At 43.1% G+C, this 24,164-nt stretch overlaps 3 protein-coding genes across 6 annotated transcripts in view; 2 read left to right on the forward strand and 1 right to left on the reverse strand.

The window, feature by feature from the left end:
- Positions 1-73: 73 nt before the first annotated feature.
- LOC125765438 (ero1-like protein) lies at positions 74-3,241 on the reverse strand. The gene is made up of 5 exons (XM_049430614.1): positions 2,520-3,241; positions 2,130-2,381; positions 1,563-1,834; positions 763-1,488; positions 74-686 (listed from the first exon to the last, which is right to left on the reverse strand). The coding sequence occupies exons 1-5, from the start codon at positions 2,682-2,684 to the stop codon at positions 635-637; spliced, it is 1,467 nt and encodes a 488-aa protein (XP_049286571.1). The 5' UTR covers positions 2,685-3,241; the 3' UTR covers positions 74-634.
- Positions 3,242-4,199: 958 nt separating this feature from the next.
- On the forward strand, positions 4,200-14,280 carry LOC125765413 (protein masquerade). Of its 3 annotated transcripts, none has more exons than XM_049430515.1 (7): positions 4,200-4,384; positions 10,206-10,403; positions 10,468-10,740; positions 10,823-11,340; positions 11,413-12,536; positions 12,606-12,804; positions 12,882-14,280. In XM_049430515.1, the coding sequence occupies exons 2-7, from the start codon at positions 10,313-10,315 to the stop codon at positions 13,281-13,283; spliced, it is 2,607 nt and encodes an 868-aa protein (XP_049286472.1). In that variant the 5' UTR covers positions 4,200-4,384; positions 10,206-10,312; the 3' UTR covers positions 13,284-14,280. The 3 variants fall into 3 exon arrangements, with proteins under 3 accessions (XP_049286472.1, XP_049286473.1, XP_049286474.1); XM_049430516.1 differs by lacking the exon at positions 4,200-4,384 and adding an exon at positions 5,463-6,488; XM_049430517.1 differs by lacking the exon at positions 4,200-4,384 and adding an exon at positions 5,463-6,488 and having other exon boundaries at positions 10,247-10,403.
- A 4,939-nt stretch (positions 14,281-19,219) lies between these two features.
- LOC125765425 (NGFI-A-binding protein homolog) overlaps positions 19,220-24,164 on the forward strand; it is a 28,371-nt gene continuing 23,426 nt past the window's right edge. For both annotated transcript variants that reach the window (XM_049430576.1, XM_049430577.1), the window contains exon 1: positions 19,220-21,701. In XM_049430576.1, the coding sequence (XP_049286533.1) occupies positions 21,254-21,701 (448 nt within the window). In that variant the 5' untranslated portion in view covers positions 19,220-21,253. The remainder of the gene's footprint in view (positions 21,702-24,164) is intronic.

Here is a 24,164-nt window from a genome sequence, read left to right on the forward strand (position 1 = left end):
AATGAAGATCATATTCTTATGATTGAGAACACTAAACGAAACCTGTTTCTTTCAAGCGAATAATAGCGTATCATTTCGTTCGTTAGCCCCAACACTAGCTTTTCTCTAATATATTTACAAAAACTGATAAATATGATTGTACATCGATAATTTACATACATCCATTTGCTTTTTGGGGCACGCACATCAACTATAGTGGTATAAGTTAGTAGGAAACGTACGGACCGTCCGTAATGTTGCACCGTCTGCTGCTGTGCATGTATACATATCTAGAACAACTGTACAATCTCGTTCGATGATTTGTCGGCAGTACACTGCGCTACACACGTGGTAAATATCATGATGATCTTCAAGATCAGTACACATACTGTACTCTCGTACATCTGTCGAGTACAGTTAGTTCATTAAACAAACAAACAAAAAACACACCAACCACACATTTAAAACGAAACAAAACAATGAATTGACGCTGCCAACTTTTAACAAGTACGTATCCAAAGCTTTATCATAAACGAACAAAGCCGGAAATCACTGAATTAGATTGGGATTAAAAGTCGAGTTTCATCACATGGTTGTTGCACCGGGTACCGGGTGATTAGTCTTTTGCTGGGATAAAACGTCTTACACTACACGCTCATCGCATTCGTTGCCGGAACTCTTCCAATTCGTGTATGCTTGTCGAAAGTCTTAAAATAAAAATAAAGATAGCATTAATGTTATAATTCCGACACTTACTCCCTCCGATAACTGATCGACACTTACCTTCCAAACGCGTTAAATAATGCCACTATTTCACCGCGCTTCAGCCTCAACGATGGCGTCTGTTGCTTCAGCTTTGTACCGAGCCCGGTATCAATCTTGTCGTCAAACTTTCCGGAGAAAAGAATTTTTAGCGCCGTTCCCATGCCCTGCACCTGCAGCTTTCCCCACAGCCGGCATTTATCGCACCCGACGCAGTCCATAATTTTGGAAATGTTCATAAACTTTTCCCGAAATTCGTGCTTTAGCTTAATCGCCGATGTGCCACCGCTAAACATGGCAGTTTCGTTGAAATGTGCCGGAAAACCTTCAATTACCGTTAGCAGATCTTTGACTGCCGTTTTCACCTCGCGATCATCCCGCTCGAGACCGGTGAAATATTCCTCATTTCTTAAGTACGGCGCAGCCTTGGCTAATGCGCGCATTTCCACAAGGTAGGCAAAGTACAGATTTCTCAACCAGTGAGACCCTTCATTGTCGGTCATGTGCGGACTGAAGCGTCGTTCGAACTCTTCCATGTTCGGTCCCCACACACCGGCCGGTGCGACGAACCCAAATGAACTCTTTTCCGATAGCAGATAGTTGGCACAGAGATGAATGTTGATGCTGGAGTGTAGCCCCGAAATCATACGATAAAATACACGATGCTCCAGACAAACTTCATTGCGGGCCATATCCTGGTAGGGAATCATCGCGGAATAAGCATTTTTCTTCTTCACAGAATGTGCTCTGCAACGGAAAAGGGCAATTTAATAAATATTCCAATGTTGCACGTTGTGGCATTAGCTATTTTTTCTACTTACTGGAAACAATTTTCCAGATAGATGCTGCTCCAGATGCGGCGCGCTGATTCACCCCGGTATCCAGTATAGCGTTCCGGGTTCAGCAATAGATCCACGTACTCTGCGCCAGGTTCGTGATCGTCCAGGATGCAGAAATTATCTTGAGCTTCGTCATAGTCCGCCCATATCTGGAACTCTTTGTGTGCTTTATCACTGATGCTTGTGTTGAGGTAGCCCAGTTCCACGTCCAAGTCTTCGTTGCAGTTCGTCAAAGTTTGCACCTCTTTAATGTACTGAAAGGAAATGGTGAAGAAAATGCGTTTGTTATTGAAAACATAATCACATTGTTGATTGTACTAGACTGTAACAACCAAAAGCAATGCAATCATCAGAATTAACTGCACACGTAAGCCCAAAAAAAAAGAATCGATTACGTGTGCATACTTTCTTCCATCAGTTCCAGAATGCTATCAACGTAAGTAAAAAAAACATGTGCTAATGGTAGCCAAATGGGAAAGAAACGTGTAGCCACCGTTTGGCGGTATGTTTTAATTGAAAAGGCGCGTGTAGTTTCCCCACGATGCTCACCTTATGATAAGACGACGCGTCACCCTTCAGGCCCGGTGGGATATCTTTCTCCTCGCAATGTTCCACATGGCAAAACCGCATCGCACATTTGCTGTCGTCGACCCAGAACGGGCACTCTTTGTTCAGGTGCACCTTGTAGTAGCGAAAGAAATCTTTTACCAGCAAGCTTTTCAAACGAGGGTAGATTTTTACATTGTTGTAATAGTCCACCGTATCCACACTGCAGCTACAATCATCGATCGTCCCCTGTAGCTGAAATAGGAAAGGAAAAAAAACACACACACACAAACACCATTGTAGGTCGTGTAAGTTACTGCCGGTGCTGTTCCGCTTTCTACAGCAAATTTACACCTAATGACAATCATTATGACGACAAAAGGGTATTCTTACCTGGCAGAAACAAAACCGATCATTACTTGCTTCGGCACTACTATCGCTATAGAAATATCCACTAGAATTGTTGGCAAAGCTAAGCAACACACCGAAACAAATGACGATCCACTGTAGCTGTAACCGAGTCTCCCGGCCGACGGAAAGTCTTCGCCACAGTGCCATTGACACTGATTTCGTTGCTACTTGTTACGTTTGGATGGTTTGTTTTTTTTTTACACTATTTTGTGCCCCGTGTGTCCAACTCTCCGGCTCCACAGCTGCAACGGGTTAATGTTTACGGTATGAACGGACAGACTTTTGCAACAAACTAGACTGTTTGTTGATTGTTTTGGCTTTTAGTTGTAGTAAATAAGGGCCGGAAATATGCGGCCAATGATAAACAAGACGCGGTTCACGTTAGGCGATCGTTTTGCAGCTATCCAGACACAGTTTCGTCTAGTTGATGGGTCACACGTTTCGGTCAATGTAATGAACGCGGGATAACTTTGTTTCTGGTGAATGTTGTAACTTTCGATGCGATTGCACAAACAACTAAGATACATTCCGGTCCCGAATTCCACTTGAAACTGTGAAGTACGTGCAATTGTTCACGACGTTCTGTTTTTTCAGCTGAGAAAGTCACCCCTTTCGACCCACCCACAAATCAACACGTCAACATACAACGCGTAGCTGTCAAACGGGTTTCACCCTTGCAGCCCTTTCCCTTGCATGATCTGATTTCCAAGTAAACAGCTGATAAACAAAGTACTGTCATTTGCACTGTTGGCGTAACCGCTGGTCAAGTGTATGACATTTTGTATTTGAAAATATTACAAAAATTACAAATTATCACATTTTTGTGATGAAAAATATTCACAATTCCATATACATATTTATTTTACTTCATTCGCTCTTTCTTGTCGTGCTATAAAGTTCAAATTATACTTGAATCCATGTGCAGAAATGGAACTACCCTTGTAAACATAAATTCAAATCGTCTGTTTGCTTTCGGATGATTATTTTCCTAAAACCCCATGATATGAATAAATACTATTGCGGACTGCTTAATTTAAATAAGTTTGAATCATTTTTACTTCTCATGCTACACATAATGCACATAATTTATGTGTTTCTTACCACCAAAACAAGAAAAACTCATTTGAAAAAGGTTTCAAAAGTCGAGCAGTTTTCCAGCAGCTTCGTGCACTTTCGAAACAAAACGTTTTTTTTAATAAATATGCACATGTTTTATGTGTTTACTGCTATGTTACTGAATGTAATGAAAATCCTGAAAAAGGAACCGTCTTCTTCTTCTCATTTAGAATTTCAAGCGTTGGTGGTCTCTACTTTTTGTTAGTATAGAAGAAGGTATAAAGCGTGGTACCCATCTTAAAGTATTGTGCTAGATAATGATACTCCATTGATTACATCATTTGAAGCACATTATTCACATGGCAAGTAGCGTAGGCCTTTCCCAAATATCAAGGAATGCAGGTCAACACTGATTCATTCAACCGGATCATCATCAGACGGAACAGACGGAACCGTTTACATGAATGAAGAGAAAGATGCAGGTTCCAACGGTAACCAGCAAACATGCTCAGGAGCGTAAGGTGAGATTTTCACATCCACACATCTCCTCTGTGAACTCGTTGTTGTAGCCATCAGCATGTTTCTCGTTTATTGCTTCCCGCTGCTGGTTCAAACAACACGACCCAACAACTCATCGTCCCCAGACGGGGTGGTCAGTTTGCAGAAGCCATTCCGAAAGCGTGGACGTGCAGTGCAGCACACTGGTAATGTGTTACCGATCTCTGTGTGGCACCGAATAAAGTACACGACAAACGACAAAGACGTATTCGCGAACTCGCACTCGGTACAAGGTAATGATAAAGATCTGCTGGAGAAAGTCGGGAAGAAATGTGATGTGAAATGGCAAAAGCAGGCTTGCTTGTAGATGTGCAACAGTGTCGATCATATGATCATAAGATGTGAAGCGTAGTGTCTAATGGCGATATTGTGGAATCGAGTTCACTTTACTACACACCTGTAAGATTTAAGTTTGCCAATTTGAAACACTTACTCGACGTAGAACCATTCGGCGTAGAAAAAAAAACCCCTGGCAGAAAATCAGGACAGACACCGATGCGAGAGTTAGGGCACAATGCGCAACCCGCTAAGTGTAGTCCCGGAAAACTAGGTTAAATATTGAGTGATAAAAAAAAACTTACTTACCCTCACACACAGATGCGCTCGTACAAAGACTCACCGGTACCGCTATGATCGTTTCCGCTAGATTGACTTGATACGCCGGGCACTAAATAGATCTGGACGTGAACGACTTGTTTGGGTTGAAGTTTGCTCACGTGTTGCGTGCGCTACAATGTTCTTGTGCTGCTTTCGTTCGTGTGAAAGTATTGGAAAAGATCCCTCATAACAAAAAACAACTAAAACAAAAACACCACTGCATAAATAGACAAAAGCATACGAGCGAACGGTCAAGACAAGACATTCCCATTCACTCATCCAGCCCGGCCAGTTCTTTGTCGAAAACGGTAAAAACGAATGATCGATTTAGATACCGCCAAAGCGATCGCCGCTAGTTTCTTGAGGCGGTGCTGTGCAAATAAAGTGCTCACGACTTTAAATCCCGTACGGTGCGTTTTCGCCTGGGTGCCAACGGTAGTGCAAGGCGGCCAATGCAAATTACATGCGATGCGCGGTGCTCGAAAGCGGTGAGGCATCCACGAAGAAGGATGAAGTAATTCTAACGGTTCCAGGTGAAACCGCAGCCCGTATGGACTACTTCGCAGTACTAAGGTAGTACCATCGGCGCGTTTCGACCATGGCGTGAGTCGCCATTTTTATACCACAACTCCGCACCTTCGTAATTTGCGAACGTTTTTGGTACGTACTGGAATGTTCCAGCAAGGTTAAAAAGGGATATTGTGTGAAACGGCTATCGAAATGGTAACTTATTTTATTACCAAGGAGACTTCTTCATCGCCTAAAGAAGTTATAAAACCATTTACCAAACGTATTTTCCTTCCATTAGTTCCATTAGAATGGAAATCCCATATTCTCTCAAAATTTCAACACATTCCATACGGTGTCTGAAGCTTATTGTACATTACTTTCTGCACGTTGCAGTGTTTTATTGCACCTCATAAAATGGAAAGTGTTGTTCCTGTTATTCACAGCACATCTTCATCTGGTGAAAAGTGTTCATCAGATAAATCAGTTACGCAGTTAGTTAAGGGAAACGAACAAACGTTCGCAGAAGAAGCGACCAACGAAAGCCATAGAAGTTTCAAGCGATCAGATAGACGATGTTTAGCAAGAGTTCGGCTTGAAGAAGCCGTAAACATTACGATGATCTATTGATTGATCGTGACGAGGTTTTGGTTGGTATCGTTCTACTCGAAAGCTCCCGGTACGTAAGCTCGCATTCAGAAGTCTTACCACAGGAGGATCCCTAATACACAGAAAGATTTGGTGGCGGTAAGCGAGAAACCTCAGCCACTACCAGAAGAAAGGCAAAACAAAAAAGAACGGAAAAATCCAGCAAACCGAAAAGAGACCGGTGATCGTACGAATGAGAAAGAAATGGAACGCCAAGGTACACGTTTGACGATGAATGTCTGGCGATGGGTGTCCAGTGAGGATCGCGGGAAAGGAATGCACGCGCCACGAACGAAACCCACGGAAAAGAGTCGAAGATCGATCAGAAGCGAAAGAAACAAAACGCCGGGTAAAGGCATGAAAGCGAGACAGAGCTCGGGGCCAGTGGAAGGAAAGAGAAGCGAACAAAAGAAACTATGATGAGCCAGCCAGGGAGTCAGTCAGTTAGCAGCAGCAAAACAGCATGAAAGTTTGTTAGAGAGAGTACAGTTTTCAAGCGCAATATTAAGTAACTTTACTATCGCCCCGACTGGTATCGCATACGGATCGCGTTCCTTAGCTCTCCGAGCTTTTGCAGGGCAGGTGGTAAGACCAATCGATGGTGACCCCATAAATAAGGAGAGGCCACCACTTCTTTTTTTTCTTCTTCTTCTTCAAGACTCACCTAAACCACGGTTCCAATTTCCATCCCGGGGGCAGCATCCGTACGAATGGTGTTGCACAGTTTGAAAAGTGATAGTTTGTTGTGATTGGCGTTTCCGGTGCCAATGGTTAATCTTTCCTTGACCACTTGAACCGTTCAAACCGGCTACCGAAACGTGCAAGGGTGAGAAACAGTGAAATGCAAAAAGGCGATGTAAAGTGCAATCACGAAAAACCAGCAAAAAAGCTCCCAACACGAAACACGTTCGTCGTTTCGTTCGAACGCAGAGAGTGTGTTGTGATCTATGTGCTATGATGTGTGTCCCATTTAGTGAGCTTTTCCGGTACGGTAGTACACCTAATGCTGACGTGGTTGAAGATGTGCCGGTGAAGAAAGATTTGTGCTGCTAATAAAAGCAAGAGGGCACATTCGTACGAATGCGATTCCGAAACGATCGTCACCATACGTCATCGGGCAGGTACGATCGTGGTGTATTTCAACTGCGATCGATGATGTTCCGCGTCTATGGGCCCGGTGTCAGTGGCCCGGAACCAGTTTGTGAATGCGTCTGCAAGCGATAACTGTGAACACGTTAAGATGAAGTGTGTTAAGTTACAGTTAGATTGTTAGTTTCAAAGATCATTTGCCCGGATCGGTAGTACCGGACAAGAACGTAGCGATCGCGAGTGCCGATTGCTAATTCATACCATTATTAACGAGCTGTCAAGAGCAGACAGGTGGACGGTATATCTGTTGTGAAGTGATGCAGGAATGCCTGTGGGGCTTATATCTACGGGAAACTCTCCAACGAAGAAGCGGTACTTCGGTCGAATTTAGCAATGTTTTATCTTAGTGTTTTAAGTCAGTTTTAAACCTCTCAAACAATTCCGATCTGAGATCAAACAATCGTTACTCGTGGTCTCTGTTTTCACCCATCACAACTTTGTCAGCACCCGGGGTTCGATACGTGTGTGTGTGTGTACGAATGATTTCTCCTCGACCTCGTTGGTGGACGAACAAATTCACGTACGCGCTGCCGTTTGGCCACCATTTGGCGTACGGATCAAATTTTTCCTTCTATCCGCCAACTAGCGAATTCCACCACAATTTTCGTACAATGGCTGACGCTCTCATTTTCACCGACGATGACGACGACGATGACGAAGACGACAATGACGACCAGTGCCGGAAGCTTTCACCCCAAAGGAGGTGGGGAAGGGGGGTGGATGCAGAGCTTTTTGACCGTTCGGGCAACCCTGTTGTAGAGTGCCGGCCGACAGGAAGTGCATTACCGATTGAAAGAGAAATGAACGAAACCGTCCAACAGTTCGGTTGGCAAGAAAAAGGGAAAGAGAGAAATTTTTAGGAGGAAAACAAGAGAAAAAGAACATAGCAAAAATCGTCATACTGTTTATGCTGGAAAGCTACACATATGGCTAAAGGAAAGTCTTGTCGTATGTGTGTCTTGTCGAGCCAAACGTATCGAACGCTTCCGATGTTACTGCACTGTTCCACACGGGGCACGGATTGCCCTTGTAAATGCTACTCCCAAAAGCCGTGTGTACCACCCGATGCCGGTGACATATTTTCTCTTTTTTTCTTCGCTTTGCCCACCTTCGGTTCGGCTGGTGCTGTCCTTCATGCGAGCGCCACTAGGGGTGAGGTTACCCGTCTGCTCGGGAATGCGCCCCGGAAATGGGTCAGCGTATTGTATCACTGGGCAGGCAAGCACTGACAAAACTCGTTGCCAGTTTTCCACTCCGTAACCTTCACCGTTCGCCCAAGTCCCTAAGCTTCCTCTCGACAAACGTCGACCATGACCATGGAAGGCTTGGGGCGTTTGTGTGAAGACACACCGATACACCTGCAACGTGAGCCGTAAACCAACACACCAACATGTTACGATCCCTTCGATCCGCCGTCTTCTGTCAAAAGGCATTACAGAGGAACGACGAATAAAAAAAAAACACAAAACAACAAACCAGTCTCGTTGATGATGATCGGTCGATCGATGTGAGGACGGTGCGGTAGGACGGTGTCCGGAAGAAAGAATAATTTTTGAAATCTGTGTCAGAAGGGAAGAGAGATAAAAAAAAGGGAGGAAAACAGTAAAAACAGTCAAGCCGTGTGTAGGTCGCTGGCCCGGGACATCGTGCTAGAATGGTGCATTAATCGTGGCCGATTGTGTTTGGTAGCTGCTTTCACTAGCAAACATTCTTTAGCCGATGGTGAAATTTGTTGACCCGGTTGCCATAACGTCATGACAGCCGTTGGCCTTCAAAAGAAAAAGAGAGACACCCATCTCGAGAGAAGAGTTGGTTTCTGATAGTAAACGTGAACCGTGTGTTAGAAAAGTAGGCTACATTACTTAAACTTGCTGTCAGAACCGTTTCGCTGTAACCGTTTAAACCGTGACGTATTGAGTAATTTGAATTCTGTGTCGCCAAATAGGGTTTTAGAAAGTCGCAAAACCTGTGGTGCCATCAGAATATGTTGTTTAATTTATTACAAACCAACTTTCACAACGTCTGATGCAATCGGAACCGCAGCGATTATAGATCGTAAAAAGAAAAATATCTTCCCTGTCCGATGTTGTCCGAAGGCAACATCCATACGCAGGAAGAAGTAACATTTCATTTTGCGCCATCATTGACGGTTGGCATCACGTGGCGCGCTGGAATGTACAGGGGTGCGTCTAATCATGGAACCCACGGGACCAGATTCCGAGCTCTTGCCAAGGAAGATCTGCATTGCTTGGTAAATGCCACCGGTGGATCGGTGCGCCTTGTGCACGTTCGTTTAGATACACACGTTTTTTTTTTTTTGGGAAAACACAGTTAGTTTCGCTCCTTTTGCGTTGTCGGCGTAAATTGGAACACATTTTCACTCGACCTAAACCGAATTTTTGGTGTATGCACGGTACGCTTATTAAATGCTACGCTCCAATCGCAACTGTGTACGCGATCCCGATCAATAATTCACGGACAAACGGTGTAGAAGCGGACGGTGAAGAAGTTAAACTTTCTGTGATAGCTCACTTCCGGTCGAACGTTTTTGAGGCCAGTACGGTTTGAATACTTTTCTTTTTTAACTTACATTTTTCGAGTGAAGCAACCAAGAGGTGGTGAATCATTTTCATTACGTTGAATCATTCAGTAAGACACGCGTGATGGACTTCAAAATACTAAAGTTATACTAGAAGTTGGAAATTTATTTGTTTTGTCGTAATTTTAATTGAGGTGTGACGCATTTTTCTATTATCGTGATGAGAATTTTTTTTTATGTTGAAGAATGATTTTTTTTTTCGAACACAAAACTGGACATAAAAGACAAGACGACATTAGACGACATTTGCTCCGATGAGCAATTTTTTAAGATAAATTAAGATTAAAGCTAAAATTGAGACTTTATTCAAATTTTACTATTTTGCAAAAAATAGTATACCTAGTATCTAATTGGTTTTGAAATTCTTAATCTTGAAATGTTTAGTAATTGTGAGACTATCATCTGTCACTGAACTCGGGTTGAAGTTTCCGATAAAGTAGCTACTTTTATTTTTTTATGCCAAAAACCAAAAAACTGTTTCATAGCCAATAATCCAAAAATACCTAATTGTTAACATGTACAGTACACTTTTAATTTCTTGTTTTATTTCACAGTTTTTCACTATAAGTTTGATCATCGATTGGTATCGTTATAGTGTGTAATTAAGTGTTGCAAGTTAAGAAGTGTTTATGTGACAAAAAGAAAGCACAAGTGTTGGATAATGATTCTCAAAGCTGCAGCTATATTACTGCTGCTCTTCACGAGTACGGCAAGAGCCCAAGATGACTCACTAGCAGGCAGTTTCCTGTCAGGTAGGAACACTAATCGGCGTACTATTCGACAGCAGCTAACGACGACGCTTTCTCTTGCTTAAAGGGCTATTGGATTCCATCACAAGCACAGAAGATGCGAAAGGATGTCCTGGAGTTTGTGTTCACACTCTGGCCACACTGATATGCTACGAAGTTTTGGACGACATTCCATGCCCTTCGCCCAGCATGAAATGTTGCGTAGAGAGTAGTTCGGCTGCGGCAAACATTACTACAACTCCACGGCCAAGAACCACCACAACAACGGTACGACCCACAACCACAACACCGAAACCAACGACGGAAGCAAAAATTAAGGATAAGGATAATAAAAACAACTGTAAGTAGAAGCGTTTTTCCCCCTCTAATGTCTAACAATTCCAAATGGAGTAACGGATTTATTTCATTTAAATCTTTCCCAGCGTCTTGTCCGGGTGTATGTGTTGCAGACCGAATTGCGGAATATTGTGAGGCTTATCTAACGACGGCCGGTCTATGCAAAAGTGGCTCAAAGTGTTGCGTATCGCGCGATATCTATCCGGACAGTCCACCGGACGAGCTGTACATACCGACGGCCCATTTCGATGCAAAAACCAACAAAACTACCACGCCTAGACCGTACGGAAAAACGACCGAACGGCCACATGCCACCGAAGAACCGATCAAGTCAAAAACGAATCCCACACAGAAGCCAACGCCAAAGCCTACGAAACCAGCGCCATCGAAGTTGAAAACCACTTCCGCTACCTTAGCCAACAATGGACAGGGACCGGTGTTTAAGGAGTGTGAGGGTGAATGTGTGAATGGATTGTTTGCCCTGTTCTGCGATGATCTTGATAGTGAGGCGTTCTGCCCTAACGAGGGATCATGCTGCATAACGGGTGTGGCAGATGACAATAAGCAACAGCTTGTGACTACCACCAGGCGACCAGCAACACCGGTAAGAGTGATCGAGTTTGAAGGAGTTCGAAAGTTTAGAAGTAACCGTACTTGATCGTTTGTTCTATTGCAGCCACCACTGCCACGTTGTCCCGGGTTCTGTCTGCTAAACATTATGGCCGCGTTCTGTGAACGTCCCTCGGTACTTATCCCCAACACGGCCAACTGTAAGCGAGGATCGGTGTGCTGCGACAATACGCGTGCTCCACCACCGAGACCTCCGCAGCAGAAGCGTCCACCACCGACTACAACCACCACTACACCCGTTCCGACCACTACCGCCATTCCGGATCCACGTGAAGAGTGCCCTGGTTCGTGTATTGTCAGCCTGCTCAGCTTCACCTGCTTCCGCAACGCCGAGATGACGGATCTGTTCAAGTGCAAAAAGTCCGGCACTCAGTGCTGCGCACCGAAGTCAAAGATACAGGAAGTACAGCAGGCTGCTGCCAGCAAGACGAAGTACAACGACACGAATGGCTATCCACCGCAGGCACTACCGCCTCCACCACAGATGATGCCGCAGCAACCGGTGATGCAGGTTCCGGGACAACCATACCCGATGCCACCGGCAGCAATGCCACCGCTACAATCGCAGTCACCACTAGCGCCACATCAAACGGGCTATGGTCCACCGGCTCCGAATCCTTACCCAGGACCGATCAGCAACAACATCTACGAGGTGCCACCGACACAGCAGCCGCCTTACGCACAATCTCCGGTCTATGAACCACCGACGACGACCTCCCGACCACAGGTCTACTCCAAGTACGTGTGCGGTGTGAAGGGAACTAGCCGGGCCGCAAAATCCATTCTCAGCCGTGAGGTACTTCGGTTAGAGCAAGAGCAGACCACCGTAGCACGGCACGCACGTCACATAGACGTGGACAGTATCTATCGGTCAAAGAGCTCCGAACGGTTGGTGCTTGGTAGTAGCATCGTACCGATACCGATCATCTATCACGATCACAACGATACCGTACCGGAGGATCTGTTGCGACATCCGAGTCTTAAGGAGAATGCTACACTAGCCAAGTACTGGAACCACCACAGGAAGGGTCGTGTCGTTGGTGGAGAAGATGGTGAAAACGGTGAATGGTGTTGGCAGGTCGCATTAATCAACTCCCTTAATCAGTATCTCTGTGGGGCGGCCTTGATTGGCACACAGTGGGTACTTACTGCGGCACATTGTGTGACGAAGTGAGTGGAGTCGCGAATGTCGTATAGCAATTCCTAAGATCTTACTTACATTTGATTTATATATTGCAGTATTGTCCGATCGGGTGATGCCATCTATGTCCGTGTGGGTGACTATGATCTGACACGCAAGTACGGAAGTCCTGGAGCGCAAACGTTACGAGTAGCGACTACCTATATCCATCACAACCACAACAGTCAAACACTCGATAACGATATTGCGCTGTTGAAACTGCACGGACAGGCAGAACTGCGGGACGGTGTGTGTTTGGTAAGGAAAGCGACGAACACTCCATGGACGTGGAAGAAGTAGTACTAACTCATCTTGTCTATCTTTCCCCTCTTCAGGTGTGTCTACCAGCACGAGGCGTCAGTCATGCCGCTGGTAAGCGTTGCACAGTGACGGGCTATGGATATATGGGTGAGGCTGGTCCCATCCCGCTGCGGGTGCGTGAAGCCGAGATCCCGATCGTAAGCGATGCCGAGTGCATACGGAAAGTGAATGCGGTCACTGAGAAGATATTCATCCTGCCGGCATCCAGCTTCTGTGCTGGCGGTGAGGAAGGTAACGATGCCTGTCAGGGTGATGGGGGCGGTCCACTAGTGTGCCAGGATGATGGATTCTTCGAGCTGGCCGGACTTGTTTCGTGGGGTTTCGGTTGTGGTCGGGTCGATGTGCCCGGTGTGTACGTGAAGGTTTCCTCGTTCATCGGCTGGATCAACCAGATCATTAGTGTTAACAATCAGTAATAATAGTCCAAATACCAAACTGTCTTTCCATGCTCCCCCTCCCCAGACCGTGCGCCTTATGCATTCTAGTAGTTTTATAGGTAAGCTCAGTTTTAAGCCTGCGAAGCAAAAGTATGTTTTTTTTGTGGAACATTCAAATTGTTCGATTTCTTCATTCGGGGCACTATTTACTATTTCACAGGTCGAACAAGAACAGTCGATGCTAGTTGTCAAAATAAAATAAAACAAAAAAACTAGATAGTTTTAATAGATGTCCCTAGGATCATAGCGATGGAATAGTTTTGTTCTGCTAGGGGCGTATCGAATGCAAATAATTCGATGCATATTGTATAGAAAAATCTCTGTGGTAAGGTTAAGCAATAGCAAAAAAAACCCTCCCTTTTGCTCGATACAATCACAGTAATTCAACAGTAATTCAAAGCGTAATTAACAGTAAAGATTAAGCTAACGCTTTCTAACTTATAGGACTTACCTTCATCTCATTAACGATATTTAAGCATGCGTGAATATTTATTTATTTGTCTACTCGACTGATTTATCCGCTACGTTGTATGTTTGGCTTATGTTTCAACTACAAATATGGAGAGCTTAGCTGAATGGTAAGCAATCGTTATGAGACACAATTACATGCCGAATCCGAAACATTTGAAGCACTAAATCTTGAAGACGTATTGCAATTGATAGCAATAGAAAACAAAAAGCAAACGATTGTAGTCGTTAGTTAACAATTTAATGAAATTGTTACACTTTGTACAATAAAATAAAATGACTGGTTATACAAATTTGGCTCTTTATTTACGTTCGGATCGAAAGAAAAATGGGGCAAATATATTTTGAGATCATTTTAGATTTTTTTTTATCTGCTTTAAAGGATTTTTAATTTGCTTTTCGTAACAGTTATGATTTTGCAATGGTTTTCTTAATAAGTTGAAATGTGTTACAGCAGAAAAACCTTTTTTTCAGTGCTCGTTGCTTAACGGTGCGGGAGAAAACATTTTGTGAAGTATTAAAATAAATATAAAATTAGCCCTTCACTTTCCCCCCCCCCCCCCCCCAAACGGCCAATTTCTTTTCCCTATTTAAAACAAAACTTTCAGTACCACGTCATCGGTTGTGCATGGAATAACAAAAAAAGATGAGTTGAAACGTTTCTTGTGTTCCGTCCTATTCGACCAGTACGATTTTTTTTCAGCATTTCTTTCCTCCAAATGTCTAAATCATCCAATCCATTTTCCGAATCCTCATCGAATCCTTGTAACTGAACCTTAAACAAACGGCACGAAAACCCCCACAGCCGGGTGGTTGAAAGGAAATTTTTGAGTTTTGATCTATGGCACTGTACAGCAAAAAACAAAACAAAAAAAAATCAAAAACCCATCCCTCAAATTGGATGCCATTCCAGCCGCCCGGAAAGAAAGATTCCTTCGAAAAAATTCACAGATATATCCTTCCCTCCCGTCACTGTTTCTTATCCTTCCTCCTCGGTTCGTGAATGATAAAATTTCGTGTTAAAAAAGGGGTAACAACGGAAACATTTCTTATCATTTCCTCTGCTGCTGCTGGTGGTACACAAGCAGCAAAGAAGGACAAACAGAGCAGAACCCAAAACAAAAAAACTCGCTCGCAAGAAACAAAATAAAACGCGTCTATGCGTAGACACGCAACAGTGCTACAAGACTATCACTTTCAAAGCCGCCTACTAAGTCGTTCGTCATTTTTTAATTATTTTGCTCCACCACGCAAAAGAGAAAAACCGCCCCACCGTCATACGGACGTTGGTGCGCGAACTGTTCTTCCTTTCTTGCTTGCGCGAAATCGTTAGCCCCAGTGTTCGGTCAGCGTCTATTTATCAACGCCTCAGTATCGGACCAATGGAATGCGGGCTCGCACGATCCTTTGCGGGCAGCCTTGTGTCCTTGTGTGTGTTTGTGGTTAGAACACTGTAACAGATTTTTTTTCTTTGTATTTTATGGTGGATTCTGTTTTCCTTTTTACGACCTACAATCGGCTATCTTTGTCTCTGTTTTGTTTGTGCGGATGCCCGAGCAAAGAGGCCTCCCGATTGTCAGACATGAAATACATAATGTATTTAGTAAACGATTTTTGATGGTTTTTTTTTACAACAAATCTGAACAGGGTTTTTTTTGTTCCATTTTCCTTAACTGGTACTGCTAAGACAACCAAACCAATTGGGCCTCTGAAAACCTTTGATGATTGCCTTAGCTTAGAAAGTTTAATTAGTAGGCATTAGGTTAGGTTACGCCTTTGTGAATGAGGAAATGTGTGCGTCCATCGTAATGACAATTATCATTTGAATGTTTTATTTAAAAAAATATTTTTTGAGAATTTTTGTATCTTTCAGTTTCTTCGTTAAATTACCAAAGTATGGGCAAATTGTTGTTTAAATTAAAAGTAAATCTTTTGAATGAACAATTTGATGAAGATTATCCGTGAGGATTAGCTTTATTCTAAGCTTAGATTAAGAGGCTTATTGCGAAGTCACAATTTTATCCAAAAATTCCCCTTTATCCTGTAACGACACATCAGGCACATTATGGTGAAGTGGAATTACGGACAAATTTGGTTCTTATGAACGTTCAGAATTCCACAGACAGTCAGAGAGTCAGGCTCAGTTTTTCTTGTATGAAAATTTTCCTCCAGACTGTACCATTCGTGTCAATCACTATTTCTCACTGTGCCAACGTCTAAAAGATCGATCCGGCTCAAAAGCTACTGTTTGGACCATCTACCAAAACGATCAACTTTGGCAGGGTGATAACTTGGTCGAAAGCAAAAAAAAAACGAACCCAAAAATGCCTCAAATCCTGAACATTCCATCGGACGTTCGTAATGTGAAAGCTCTAAATCAAACAGAAATGGTACTTACCGATCACGATTGGTCGCATTTTTAGCGCATGATCGTTTCACCCGCAAAGAACATCAGGCTTGGACCTCTCCTAGCGTTCTGCCGGTTCGACGAGAGGTTGGTCGACCCTCTGCAACCACACGTACCGGTCGCGATCCTATCGGGCAATACTGTGTTGCAACTTTACAAGAGCACGATCGACCGGAAAAGGTTATAAAAGCAGGGTGCAGGGAGTAGACCAAAAAAAAAAACTTACTAAATGTACACAACCCCAATGGTTCGTCGCTTGCTCACTTCTTTACCATTATCCAATACTTACTACCGCGGACTTTAGGCCATCCCGATGGAATGTCGAGTCTGTCGAAAACCGGACCGGTAGGGTTTTGTGATTTTCGGGTAAGTTTTATTATTTTAATCACGTGATCGCTCGACCTCGGCTTGGAGTGATTTGTTTTTGCTCACCCGGCATGATGGTTTTTCCGCGTCTGCACAGTATATTATTGCATGCTGCCGCCGTTGTGTGCACTGGTGGAATGTGATTTCGTATGAACCGTGATCTGTTGGTCCTTTCGGTGAAGTCCTGCCGTTTTTTTTGTCTCGTATGGTGTGTTGCACAAAAGGGAAACTGTAGCTGAGATGTATCGTACGCTGCGTATTTTACTCAGCAAACACACGTTGTTTTTCTTTTCTATCGTCGCGAGGTTTTTTTTTGCCTTTGCTACACACGAACGATAATGTCCGCGTACCGAAAATCGAAGCTCTTTAACGTTGATTCTTTTGGGGCTGTGCGAGCGAATTGGTAAAGTGGCGTTTTTCACCACGTTCGAATGACGATTGATCGATTTTAATTTAAAATTTCAACCATCGCCTTGACCGTTTTGCGCCTTTGTACGCCTGTGTGTCATGGGAAAGATTTATGGGCAGCGCTAAAGAACACAACCCCTTGCCTGGGTTGATTCGAAGCGTGGTAACAACATGGGGATCGCCGTTTACAAGCAAATTGAGCAATGATCGCAGCGTTAGACTGATCGGACTTCACACGACATCGTGCGGACGTTCAGACGGTAAAAGGTTAATGGCAGACAGACCGAGATGTTTGATTGGCGTTATGAACCTGCATGTTTTTTTTGGATTGATATGATGGTAAACATGGTGTCCGATTAGGAAGACATTTGTGCAGATCGGTGGAACTACTGTTTGAAGTACACGGAACAGATATAGCGTTGTAATAATTATCATTGGAGAATTATGGCGATTTTATTCAAACAATTAGGTAAACAAGACCAACATTAATTATATCAATTGATGCAGTATAACCACTTGGCAAGATCATTTTCTTAGTGGTTGATATCGCGACTTCGTAGAATGCATCCCAAGAGAAAAGGACAAGGAGATTTCGAGTCACTTTGATTTAAAGTTTCAAGTTTTTCAGAATTTGATTGATTGTGATATTGATATAGCAATAAGTGTTTCTTGTAATTTAAGAAAAGAACAAAGAAAGCTTTCATAGCTTGTTCAATAAAAATTGACATATTGTTCAATGTCGAGTAGACATATTGAAGAAACTTTGGCCAGATATTCAGAACATTCCTGCTCCGCTCAATGTCATCGATAATGAACTCGTGACGTTCTGTAAAAGTTTAGGATTGGAAATTGAAAATGGTAACTTCGTAAAGCTTCTAGAGGCGCACTAGGAAGTTCTTTCCTTCGAAGAACTTATGTACTTACAAATGCCTAGGAAAAGGATTCTGCAGTAAAAGATAAAGCATATCTTCATCCAGCCGAAGGCCTTCAGAATGAGGCTTAGAAAGCATGAGATAGTATTTCTAATATGTTAACAAACATCATCATGACGTGGCTTTACGGCTCAATGATGCTTAAGAGCCAAATGCTATTTAACATTTTCGGGTATTATAAAAACTACTACAAAAACATTTTACTATTGAGGAAATTAAATTCCTTACATCTTTCTAATGTAAATAAAGAGAATATGTTTTCATAACTTTGAGTTTGATAACTCAGTTTGATCAGTTTGATTCGGCTGTTCGACACGAATAAACAAAAATAAACAAATTATTTACACTTTGAATGAACATTAATTTAGTGTAGAGGCAGATTTTTTTAGTTTTTATTTAAAATGTATAATAATAAATCTTCCGCATAATGAGTTTTTCGGTTAGAAACTAAAACACTCGATCGGATGAAGCTCGTTGTAAGAAGTTTGAATGTATGAAGGTACATAAATGCTACCTCATCGAAACCCTCCATGAAAATAGCTAATCTGTATAATTTATAATAACTAATTTTAGTAACTCAATTTTATTGATCATGAGAAAGTGTTTTTAAAAATCTGCTAAAAATCAATGCTGATAATTAGGACAAAGGTTAATATCGAATTAAGATATAAAACACATTCTAATCTTTTGTTTTTTCTTCAATCTTATCAATAAATTTCGTACTAGGTATGTAAAATATGTTTAATAAACCTTTGGCAGCCCACAGGAGCTGCAATCCAAAGAAGCTGTTGATTTCTAGGTGACCTTCAAAACATATCGGAATTCAGCCTCTAACGAACGTTTGGTGAGTGCCAAGGCAGTTTGCGCGCCAAACCATCCAACCGTCACCCGGTCACGTGCTTCACATTCCCGAGTGATCTTGGCAGCATCTTTACTCTCATGCGTACAGAACCCGCCAAGGAGCAAGTTTCGAAAAAAAGGCAAAGAAAAAGAAGGAAAGAGAGAGAACGAAAGAGAACATCTTATGACAGTGATGATAAAAATGATGAAAATGATGATAAACCTCACTAACGGTCATAGTGTCATGGATATGGCCAGCAACTACTGCCGAAACGGGAAAGCAATAGTTTGTTGTATGGTAAAAAGTTGTCCAAAGGATCAAATTCTGGGCCCAGCAACTCACGCACAGCACGCGAACTGTGCGTGAGTTAACGTGAAAAATTAGCATTGAAAAAAAAACGCAAAGGGCGGAGCCATCGGTTGTTGAGAATAAACTTTTTTTTTTGTGCGTCATTTTCTTTCCAAAAACCCTTTTACCCTTCCAATTCCACCCTATGCCATTTAACCCTTGGGGAAGTTTCACCAGCCGAAAATTGCTCGATCATTTTCCCTCTCTCGGTGATGATGAATTTGGTTGGTCTTGCTTGTGCCTTGTTGTTTAAATCGTTCAATTTCCATCTCATTTTGCCACGATCACGATACCAACTTGAAGGGGTTTTGTGAAGTTTTTTTTTATACGTGGTTGTTGATGCCGATGCTTCGAATTGTTTTGGTTTGATGCTCATCTCCGTGTGCTCCGGTTTTCGGTTCCTCTCCATACGGTGGTATGAATTTTCCTTAACCCCTTTTCTTATATCGCGAGTGTGCCGAGTCTTCCTTAGTCGTGTTCTCCGATGACAGTGTGTACAACCCTTTTTTTTAGTTTTGTTTTTAGTCCGTAAAGCAAACTTATACACAGACACGTAAAAGAAAGTTTAAATGTGTGAGAACCAAACAACGGAAAACATGTCGATCTTCAATGCCCAAGAAACAAGAAGTCGACGATGATGATGATGATGATGATGGCATCAGGATATCCAGAGAATTCGAAAGAGAAGAGAAAACGAATGCAGACACAAACGTGAGATGGCAGCGAATGAAATCGATGGCAGTGTGAACGAAACGAAAGAATTCCCGAAAGTCGACTAGATCGGGTTTTTCTCGGCATGTTGGCCACCGTTGCCGCCAGTGCAGCACCAAAAAAAAACGAAAGAAATGCTCTCCAACAAAAAGGACCACGTTTCTTGTTGCAACGTGCGCTTAGCAGCTAAATGAAAATAAAGAGAATAACTAAACAAAAAAACAACCTTCCCGTCCCGATCCACATCGAAGATGTACGGAAGAAACTGAAACGGTCAGATGGTCCTGCCGACAACTACACATGCACAACTGGATGATGATGATGATGATGATAACGACAACGACCACCACAAACAAAAGCAAACACCGGTAGCCGGGTTTTGAAGTTTTCCTTGCCACACACTCTGGAGGCCCGATGGACTTTTCCTTCGCACTGTGCGCTCAGATATTCTTTCGGCTTCGATCTGTACAGTTGACAGTCCAAGGAATATATTTACACACAACTAGCGAACTCGCTTTCGTACTTTTGACCGTTTTTTGGGAGTTGCATTCAGCGTGGCCGTGAATGATGCTTTCGGCGGAAAGCAAAAATAAAATATTGGCCACGGGAAAATTAATTTTACATTTTACGGGATCTGCATGCGGTGCATAATTAAAATTAGAGGATTGTGCACTTTTCAATCTAAAACATTACGTGAGCTTATCGGTGAACGTGCAAATCGGTGAACGACTAGAAGTGAAACTTTCAAACTCAGTGTACCACTGTTGCTATGGGGACCAGTCAGTGCAATATCCTGCGAGCTGAGTAGTGGATGCGTTCACGCTGTGACTGTTCTGTTGTTGAGTTTCGTGATTGCGTGAAAGCGTATCGGAGCGATAAGGAACATTCGGAAAGAAAGATTTCAAGTGTATCGCAAGAAGTGACACGTGGGTGAAAGAATTTCCAACTGCAATAAAGTGCATATTTTGAACGACGATAGGAAAATTAATCTAGCAATAGCAAACGGATCCGTATAGTTCGATTAGATTAGGATATTTCTTTTGTTACTTCGTATCTCTTGTTATGTTACATGTTTACTTTAGTTAGTGGCGTATTTTGCATTTTGTTATAAAAAAAAGATACATAACTCGCAGGGCGATCTGTAGGCAAAATTTGGCTAGTTTCCCGCATCCGTAACAGCTTTTTACTTTGGCTTTCAAGCTTCCGCGCGTTTTTTCCCCTGCACGAGTTGAACCAGTTTAGTTTAGGGCTTCTTAGACGAAGAGGGGTTTCGGTGAGTTCTAGGAGTTGTTTTGTTTTTTTTTGCGACCGTTGTGTTTGTGCTCTGCTAACGTAACTAACGCAAATCCTGCACGCCGTATTCCACGCCGTCTTTGCAATGCTTTGAATGTGCGCTCCAACACCCGTACCCCAAACGTTCCCAACCCACCCTGCCCCATAACTTTTGGGCCGCTTGGCGTCAACGGTAATGGAACTCAAGCCCCGTTCCGGTTCACCAACAACGGTTACAGGTAGTGGTGTGATAGTGCAGAGTACGCTAGCGGCCGGTTCACACCCGGACGTCGGAACGGAAAGCGCGGGCAACAGTAGTAGTTTGATAGCCGGTACCGGCAGTAGTAGCGTATCGCCCTTAGCTAGTACCGTAGTAGGTCCGGTGGGAACACTTGCCGACCGCAAGTCGGAACTGTACGGTGCTGTTAGTTGCGCTGTGACGACAAACACGTGCACGGTGACGAAAGTTGCACCTTCGTCCTTGACATCCGCCCACGGTGGTAAACGATCGCCGTCCATCGCGACTCCTGTGAAGGGTGCGAACGTGTCTGGGGGAAGTATTGCGACCGGATCGACCTCCTGCATACCGAGCCCCATCTTAAGCCCACCGGGTAAAATCTTTGGACGCAACAACAACGGAATCAGTAAGTACAAGACTATTTTGAAGGAAGAATTTTATAACGGAAATGATGCATTTAAATATTATCAATCACTTTTGAAGACATTTTTTGGGTTTATTTTTGAATAACTTACATTACGTGTTCTTCATCGTTCAAATCAGCAGTTGCATGCTTGGTGCACTTGTCGTGAAGTATCGAAGGTATTGTCATCCATCCATTACTGACGACGAAACATTGGGGATTTTTTTTGCCACACACACTCTCTCTCTCTTCCTCTTTTTCTCTCATGATACACAATACACTATTCCCGTTTCTTTCTTCCAATGTCTCAAACATCGTCAATTTCTTCTCCGAACCACCCGTCCACCGCGGGTTGACGTTAAACGGATGCCAGCTTCTTAAGTGCATCTGGCCGGTGCCGGGAGAACACAACGCCCGAGCGTGAACGTTCAAGGAATGCAATTTCTTCAGGCACGTCTCCAACTCTACTGTTCCATTTGATCCCTTTTTGGCTTGCAATCCAAGATGCAACCTCAACCCGTAGAGCGAACATGTATCTTCAATGGTAGTGCGATTTTGTGCGATACATTCGCTGGGAGTTTTTCCTGTTTTATCGTTTCATTTTGTTGTTGTTATTCCAGCTTTTCCCTTTTGTCCGCTTTTTTTTTGTATATTTCATGTGCAGTGTTCTAAATTGAACTTTCAGTAAGCGTGTTGTTTTTATTGTGCGGGCTCCCTACCCGGGACAACAGACGGTCAGGAGCCACCCCAGAGGGAAAGCATTTCTTGTGCCCTTCAAAATCATGTCCACACAAGCTTTTCTGCTCGCTTCCCGGTGCACTAACTTCCACTCACACACTCTCATACGCAATTTTGCTCTTGTTCTGGGGAACCATTTTTTTTCTTCTTCTGCCATGTCCTGCAATAGCGCCATGTCCTTCTATCCATCCAAATGGATGGAGGTTTTTTGTTTTTCTGTTTAGCCAGTTTCTTCATGGCTTTGCTGTGTCGCTTTCCTCATCGGTGAAGATCGTATTTTATGCTACGATATTTTATAGATTATACCAACTCCATATCCCGATGGGGCAGCATGAAGGAGCGGGCAACACGTCCTGAAGTACTGCTGCTGCTGCTGCTGCTGTGCAACAAGCAATGCAAGAAGAGTTCTTGCCCAGCTTGTTCCAAAGCTTCAAGCTGGAATCATGCTTTTTCTCTAACACCTTCGTCTATTTGTTCGTATCAGGGTTTTTTGTCTTCTTTTTCTTCTCTTCATCGCTGGTAATAGTTTTTTTGTAGTCCTTGCACTATTACCTCAGAATCAGGACACACTGCATGTTAGGGATACTTTTCCGTACGTTTCATCCATTTCTTTGTCCGGTTTTTTTTCTCTCCCTTTTTGCATTGCAGTCTGTTTTCCTTTGTGCATTTTCTTTTTTTTTTCACTGTTTGTTTGCCTCTCGTGCACGGTTGCACTTTTCCAGGGCAGGGCTTCGTTTGCTTGCCAGAGTTTTTCTTCAGTCTCTAAGCTAGCAGTGTCATATCATGGGAGTGCAGGAGTAAAAAAAAGTCCATTGGCATAGTAAAGAATCATCAAGCGGTAGTAGCAAAATGCTAAAAAACTAGTAAAAACTCGACCAGAGTTCGGTTGCCCTGAATTCTAACACGATTTGTGCATGCTTTTTCGTACCGGCGTAAGAAAGAGAATGAAAGACACGTTTTACATTTTCTTTGACTACTTTGGCTTTTTTCTTCCTTTCTTCACGCTAAAAGAGGCAATTTTAAACTCTTTTCGTCTAGGCTGTAGTAATTATCGAAAATTGTACCAAAAAGCGAGGGTCAATGTTGTAACGCATACTTTTATGTTATTTCGGTTGCTCGATACGGGTACTCCGTGTGATCTATTTGGTCGATCAGATTTCATCCACGATATTGCCTGACCCGAAGGTCCACACTGTCCGTACTGAAGAAAAAAAGGACAACCCATTCAATCGATTGAATGAATCGGTCGGTAGAAGTACTGATCTTCCGCTCGCTAATGTTTTCCCCCTTGGCGTGGCTTTCTCAATCCAGGGTTCAGGATATTTCTTTTTTTTATTCCATTTTCTCAAGCCAAAACTCTCCTTCCACTCAGAATGTTTTTGTGCGCCATGTTTTCCTTTTTTTTGCTTGCTTCGCTTGGTCCTGAGAGCAATGGTTGGAACAGTATACCGACGCTGGAATCCTTGTACTACTCCGTTGCCACCGGATGAAACGGGTGGATTGTTGGCCATTGCTGTCCGGTGATGGTTTTTTTGCTGTATGTATGTTGGCTCCCTTACTTTGCTGCTTGTGTTTTTCCTTATATGTTTATATTCTTTGTGTTTTCTTGCTTTTCCTCTATAGGGAATGCATTCACTTGTACTATGGCAAGTGATTGGTATCTTGGAATGGAATAGGAAAAATTTGAGATAAGTGAAGCGTGGAGGAGGAACGGGCGAAGAAGGAGAA

The sequence above is a fragment of the Anopheles funestus genome, chromosome 2RL (genome assembly GCF_943734845.2).
Source record: "Anopheles funestus chromosome 2RL, idAnoFuneDA-416_04, whole genome shotgun sequence".
NCBI classification, from domain to species: Eukaryota; Metazoa; Arthropoda; class Insecta; order Diptera; family Culicidae; genus Anopheles; species Anopheles funestus.